The 7,500-nt window shown below is 45.0% G+C and overlaps 1 protein-coding gene across 1 annotated transcript in view; it reads left to right on the top strand.

Annotated features, from left to right (window-relative positions):
• The window catches only part of LOC124018636 (voltage-dependent P/Q-type calcium channel subunit alpha-1A-like), a gene marked incomplete at its 5' end in the record, with an annotated part of 37,019 nt that overhangs the window by 2,375 nt on the left and 27,144 nt on the right, over positions 1-7,500 (top strand). Inside the window, 3 exons of the mRNA XM_046333975.1 lie at positions 37-137; positions 5,947-5,981; positions 6,013-6,093. Of these exons, the coding sequence (XP_046189931.1) occupies positions 37-137; positions 5,947-5,981; positions 6,013-6,093 (217 nt within the window). The remainder of the gene's footprint in view (positions 1-36; positions 138-5,946; positions 5,982-6,012; positions 6,094-7,500) is intronic.

The following is a 7,500-nucleotide window of genomic DNA, read 5'->3' as shown; positions in this document are numbered from 1 at the left end:
TAATCGAGGCAGGGTAACTTGTCCCTCTCTCAGCAGCCACAGACCTGACAGTGGGGAAGATCTACGCTGCCATGATGATCATGGAGTATTACAGACAGAGCAAGGCCAAGAAGCTCCAGGCCCTACGCGAGGAGCAGGTACCCACTAGACCCAGGCCCACCCCTGTGACCTCCAAAATACACCCCAGAACCGACTCTTCCTTCCCCCTTAGATCCCCTTTCCAAACCTGTCCAGCTCCCCATACCCTCTCTTGCCTCCAGACACCCATGCTCCCACACCCCAGTGAAGCCCAAATCATCCAACCCCTCAGATCCCCCTTCCTTTAGCTCCTCAACTCTTCCTCCCTCCTCTCTACCCACCATCCAGAACCCCCATGGCTGCTAGTTTTGGACCTTCAAACCCCAGCACCCCCTTTCTACTTCCTGCCCCAGCACCCCTTTCTACTTCCTATCCCAGCACCCCCTTTCTACTTCCTACCCCAGCACCCCCTTTCTACTTCCTGCCCCAGCACCCCTTTCTACTTCCTGCCCCAGCACCCCCTTTCTACTTCCTGCCCCCATAGCGCCCCTTTCTACTTCCTGCCCCCATAGCCCCCTTTCCAGACCTCCATAGCCTCCCTTCCCTCCAGAAACCATCCTCATGACCCCAAACCCACTTCTTCGCTAGACCCCGTTTCCTGGCCCCATTGCACCCTTTCCAGGACCTCCATCGCTGCCCTCCTTGGTCCGTCAACCCCCTAAGCCCTTTAATTTCCCACTTGCCCCCCCGCTCGTCCTCCCACATCTACCTCCTCCACCTTGGAACCCTCCCGATGAGCGCTGCCTGGTCCTGGGTTACCCCTGTAGCATGCTAACTCCAGTTACCTCTCTCTCTCTCTCTCTCTCTCTCTCTACTCCGGCACCAGGCTGTTTCTGCCTGTTTCCCAGTTAGCATGATGGATGGCTATCGTAGGCTGAGGCCCGGCCTGGCTCTTCCACTCGCTACCTCTTTACCTTTACTCTACCATTACTATAACCCCCCCTACCCATTACTTTACCCCCATCATACCCACCACTTGTATATTTACTTAAAGGGGCAATCTGCCGTTCAAATAATAAAACTCAGTCGCAGATTGCCACTTGAAGTACTTCTTTGAACTCCTCCCCTTTTTAAGCATGGGGGGATAAATGGTGTAGTGGTGAGGAGAAGGGGGAGATGTTTTAAACTGTCAAATTGCAATTGTTTTGTTTTGAAAATGATATGAATAATAATGATACAACATGGCCAATGTACGTGTGCACTCCTGTTGTCTATGAATGCTGTGTAAATGCACTACCTCTTCATGTGATGTGCACTGTTTCTCTAACTCCTTGTCCCCATTCCCCGGGATACCCCGTTGCTCCTGTGCTGCAGTCCACAGCTTCTAATGGCTTTTATCTGCCTGTGGAGGCTGAAGTTAAAGTAATGGTTCAGCCCAAAACCAAAGTTGCTGAGATGTTTTCTTGGATGTTTTAAGAAACAGAATTGGCACCCATCTTATTCTATCCAAGATCACGTCCATGATGCGGGGTTAGGGCTCTGTGGGTATTCAGTAGGGGCGCTTTTCAGACATGAGATAAGTTGACTTAACATGGACTTAAGTAACAAATGTTGACTTATGTCCATGTTTTATTGACTTAAGTCCATGTTAAGTCTACTTATCTCAAGTCTCAATCGGGCCCTAGGTGAATGGAGTGTACGATATTTTAGACCCCGTCTATAAGTTGGTATGATCCTCCTGAATGCTGTCACCTCATTGGTTGCACTGACTGTCCAGTTCCATACAGGCTCCTCCTTCTCAACATCACCAGCTGGCCTGTGGTGCACAATGACAAACTGTCTTTCTGTCTATCCCTCCTTCCCTTCTTCCCGCTTTCATTTCTCAGTTGTACTCTTTCCTCCTTACTTCCTTTCTTTCTTTATGTCCATCACTCCTGCACTTCTCTCCTTATTCCCTCCTTCAATCTGTTGCACCTTCCTGTCATCTCTCCTTATTCCCTCCTTCAATCTGTTGCATCTTCCTGTCATCTCTCCTTATTCCCTCCTTCAATCTGTTGCACCTTCCTGTCATCTCTCCTTATTCCCTCCTTCAATCTGTTGCACCTTCCTGTCATCTCTCCTTATTCCCTCCTTCAATCTGTTGCACCTTCCTGTCATCTCTCCTTATTCCCTCCTTCAATCTGTTGCACCTTCCTGTCATCTCTCCTTATTCCCTCCTTCAATCTGTTGCACCTTCTTGTCATCTCTCCTTACAATATTAACCACCTTCTTTCCTTCACTCTGTCTTTCTTTTCCTCCTTCCTTCCTTCCTTCCTTCCTCCCTTCCTTCCCTCCTTCCCTCCTTCCCTCCTCCCTACAACTGTTATACTACCTTTCATTATGTCTTAATCTATTCTCCAATTGATATAGTTTATTATTTAAATATGTATATATATATAAATATATATATATAGTCTTTCCTATTGTCTTTTCTACCACGGTTTCACTGCCTGTCTTTTCACTGTTTTAATCTGTCTTTCTACCACGGTTTACCATGTTTCTCTGTGCCCCAGGTGTGTCCTTCTATACATGTTGTTATGTATCACTCACTATCTATGTCACTCCTCTATCACCCTTTTGCATATTCCCTCCTTCTCCCTCCATCTTTCTCTCCATGTCTACCTGTCTGTCCATCCATCCCCTCGTCCCTCTGACTCGATTTGTTCTTCCAGGAGGAGGGCGGGACCTTGACTTCTCAAAACCCTCCCTGATTGGTCAATCTAGGTTGACTGTCATCAGGCCTGTCTAACCAGAACCCTTCTCCCTCTCTGTGTGCTCCTGTCTGTGTATTCCGCCATCTCTGGTTGGTTGTTTGGATGTTGAGCTGAGGTTCCTGATGTAACCATTGACGCTCATGTAACAAAACCGTCTCTGTGAATCTTCAGTGTTATTCATGAATGTGCTTTCTAGGGAAAATAGTGCACTAGTTTTGTACCTCGTCCTCCATATCCCATTTCACTTGTTAGTATATTAAAACACATTTTCCCAGAAGGACTCACTGTTAGCGAGCACGCTACAACCCGGGTTCACACCCATTCATTTAGCCGTTAACATTTTCGCTTTTGGTTTGGATGAACATGACGGCATCTGTAGTCATGTAGCCATCGACACCACCACAGACCAGCCAATGGAAGACCTCCCTGCTCCCGCCACACTCCATATATGGGCGAAACAACAAAAAGGACTGCTGAGGAGCTGTTTTGATGGAGGAAGTAGAATTATCCTCCAGAGCCATATACACTTCAGAAAGTATTCAAACCCCTTGACTTATTCCACATTTTTGTTGTGTTACAGCCTGAATTCTAAATTGATGAAGTATATATTTTTTCTACCCCATAATGACACGTGAAAACGTGTTTTTAGAAATGTTTGCAAATGTATTAACATTTTTATATATATGTATTCACACCCCTGAGCCAATACATGTTAGAAACACCTTTGGCAGCGATTACAGCTGTGAGTCTTTCTGGTAAGTCTCTAAGAGCTTTAAGCTCTGTCTAGTTGGTTGGTGATCATTGCTAGACAGACAAGTCTCAAGTCTTGCCGAAGATTTTCAAGACGCATTAAGTCAAAAACTGTAACTAGGCCACTCAGGAACATTCAACGTGGTCTTGGTAAGCAACTGCAGTGTATATTTGGCTTTAGGTTTTAGGTTATTGTCCTGCTGAAAGGGGAATTTGTCTCTCAATATCTGTTGGAAAGCAGACTGAACCAGGTTTTCCTCTAGGATTTTGCCTGTGCTTAGCTCTATTCCGGTCATTTGTATTTAAAAAAACTCCCTTTTGCTTGCCTATGACAAGCATACCCATAACATGATGCAGCGACCACCGTACTTGTAAATATGAAGAGTGGTACTCAGTGATGTTGTGTTGGATTTGCCCCAAACATAACGCTTTGTATTCAGGACATAAAGTTCATTTCTTTGCCACATTTTTTGCAGTTTTACTTTAGGGCCTTATTGCAAACAGGAAGCGTGTTTTGGAATATGTTGTATTCTGTACAGGCTTCCTTCTTTTCACTCTGTCATTTAGGTTAGTGTTGTGAAGTAACTACAATGCTGTTGATCCGTCCTCAGTTTTCTCCCATCATCTCCCGCCATTAAACTCTGTGAGTAGTGGTTCACAGTCAAGGTGTGAATACTTTCTGTAACTGTTTTAACATCACCATTGGCCTCGTGGTGAAATGCCTGAGCAGTTTCTTTCCTCTCCGACAACTGAGTTAGGAAGGACGCCTGTATCTTTGTAGTGACTGGGTGTATAGATACACCATCTAAAATGTAATTAATAACTTCACCATGGGATATGCAATGTCTGTTTTTTTACCCATCTACCAATAGGTGCCCTTCTTTGCGAGGCATTGGAAAACCTCCACGGTCTTTGTGGTTGAATCTGTGTTGAAATTCATTGCTCGACTGAGGGACCTTACAGATAATTGTATGTTTGGTGTACAGAGATGAGATAGTCATTCACAAATCATGTTAAATCATGTTAAACACTATTATTGCACGCAGAGTGAGTCCTTAAAACGTATTATGTGACTTCTTAATCACATTTTGACCTCTGAACTTATTTAGGTTCGCCAAACCAAACGGGTTGAATACTTATTGATTCAAAACATTCCAATTTTGTATTCATTTATGAAAGTTTCAAAAAGCATAATTCCACTTTGACATTATGGGGTATTGTGTGACACAAAATGTCAATGTAATCTATTTTAAATGCAGGCTGTAACATAACAAAATGTCAATGTAATCTATTTTAAATGCAGGCTGTAACATAACAAAATGTCAATGTAATCTATTTTAAATGCAGGCTGTAACATAACAACATGTGGAAAAGGTCAAGAGGTCTGAATACCTTCTGAAAACACTGTGTGTATATATCAGGGTTGGGGTCAATTCCATTTCAATTGCAGTCAATTCAGGAAGTACAGTGAAATCCCAATTCTCTTCAATGTTTTTCAAATGTGGAATTGGAACTTTATGAATCGATTGAAATGGAATTGACCCTAACCCTGGTATATATACATGTATAAACTGGGTGGCTCAAGCCCTGAATGCTGATTGTCTGACAGCCGTGGTATATCAGACCGTATACCACGGGTATGACAAAACATTTATTTTTACTGCTCTAATTACTTTGATAATCAGTTTATAATAGAAATACGGTTCCTCTGGGGTTTGTGATATATGGCCAGTATACCACAACTAAGGGCTGTTCTTAGGCAAGACACAATGCGGAGTGCCTGGACACAGCCCTTAGCCGTGGTATATTGGCCATATACCACACCTCCTCGGGCCTTATTGCTTAAGTATATGGCTCTGGTTGCTACTAAGCACTGACTGACACAGGATCAGATCAGGTCTTAATTCTCCTAATGGTGAAGGTTATCAGATGGTTATGGTAATCTGATCCTAGATCTGTGGTTAAAGCAGAGGTGGGCAATTCAAGCTCTGGAGGGCCAAAGTATTTGTTTCAGTCAAATAATCAGCGAGTCCTCAGTTAAGACACCAATTAATTAATAACCAACTAGAAAGGGTCATTTTTCAAGAAGAATTGTGTGACTTGCTTCAGCTGTCCAGAATAATTTGTATGTTGGTGGAAGAAGTTTAAATTGTTAGTGGCTAGTATTGAAAAACTGATGCTCGTTTAGTGGTGACTATTATATATACTTAGTGCTGGGCTGGAACAAAAGCCTGCCCCTACACCCTTCTCCAGAGCTTCAATATCCCACTCTAGGCAACTTCTAACCTCTAAACCATTACTTTGCCCAATTGTGCCACCTGGTGGGAGCATGCTGCGGTGCATCCTCTCCTTTCCTCTGTGTGTGTGTGTGTCCCTGCCTGAGTGTGTCTGATGCCAGCCCGAGGCCATGTTGTATCTCACACAGAACCGAACACCGTTAATGTTTCAGCGCATGGAGCCGCCCTCCCCTGGGGGAGGAGAAGGGGAGGAGGGGGAGGCCCCGACGGGACGGGGGAGGAGGGATGCCAGGGGTCAACGGCCTCCCCGCCACACAGCACGACCCCAACAGCATGTGAGTAGAACCGTACACTCTCTTTCTCTCTTTCTCTGTCACTCACACACATGCAGACACACCCAGCACGACCCTAACAGCATGTGAGTAGAACCGTACACTCTCTTTCTCTCTTTCTCTGTCACTCACACACATGCAGACACACCCAGCACGACCCTAACAGCATGTGAGTAGTAATGATGGGTTATACATATGCGTACATGATATGTACATATACACACACAAATACATACATACATAAGCATGCCAACACTCACAGTATGCATACTGTAGATACACACACAAATACATACATACATAAGCATGCCAACACTCACAGTATGCATACTGTAGATACACACACACACACATACATACAGTAGAATACATATACTCATACTCACATATGCAGGTATGGAGGCAGGTAGCCTCGAGGTTAGAGCACTGGGTCAGCAACCAAAAGACTGCAGGTTCGGATACTGGAGCCGACAAGGTGAGAGAAGAAAGTGACTTGATCAAGACACTTACCCCTAATTCCTCCAGAGGTGCTGTACAATGACGACCCCGGCCATGACCCCACTCCCTGCGGGTGTCTCAGAGGGAGTTGGGATATGGTGACCCTGGCCGTGACCCCACTCCCTGCAGTTGTCTCAGGGGGAGTTGGGATATGTAACAAACAAAAACACTTCTATCTAACAGGACAAATATATGCCCCCCCCAAAAAAAAAATATAATAATAATAATATTATTACAAGCATACAACCTGCACATACAAACACTTTGTACATGTCTCTCACAGGGTCTGTTTCTTCTGTTTCTACACGGTTTGGGCTTTTTAGCTGCTGCGTTCCCCAATGACTCTCTCTGTCCTCCTTCTCTGTGTGTCTCTGTCTTCTGTCTCCTTCTCTGTGGGTCTCTCTGTTTTCCTTCTCTGTGTGTCTCTCTGTCTACCTTCTCTGTGTGTCTCTGTCTTCCTTCTCTGTGGGTCTCTCTGTCTTCCTTCTCTGTGTGTCTCTCTGTCTACCTTCTCTGTGTGTCTCTGTCTTCCTTCTCTGTGGGTCTCTCTGTCTTCCTTCTCTGTGTGTCTCTCTGTCTACCTTCTCTGTGTGTCTCTGTCTTCCTTCTCTGTGGGTCTCTCTGTCTTCCTTCTCTGTGTGTCTCTCTGTCTACCTTCTCTGTGTGTCTTTCTGTCTTCCTTCTCTGTGTGTCTCTCTGTCTTCCTTCTCTGTGTGTCTCTCTGTCTTCTGTTTCCTTCTCTGTGTGTCTCTCTGTCTTCCTTCTCTGTGTGTCTCTCTGTCTTCCTTCTCTGTGTGTCTCTCTGTCTCCTTCTCTGTGTGTCTCTCTGTCTCCTTCTCTGTGTGTCTCTCTGTCTTCTGTCTCCTTCTCTGTGTGTCTCTCTGTCTTCGTCCTCTGTGTGTCTCTCTGTCT

Source organism: Oncorhynchus gorbuscha, unplaced genomic scaffold (genome assembly GCF_021184085.1).
Source record: "Oncorhynchus gorbuscha isolate QuinsamMale2020 ecotype Even-year unplaced genomic scaffold, OgorEven_v1.0 Un_scaffold_552, whole genome shotgun sequence".
Classification (NCBI taxonomy): Eukaryota; Metazoa; Chordata; class Actinopteri; order Salmoniformes; family Salmonidae; genus Oncorhynchus; species Oncorhynchus gorbuscha.
The sequence above is the reverse complement of the archived record's forward strand: the minus strand, read 5'-3'. Positions and strand labels throughout refer to the sequence as shown.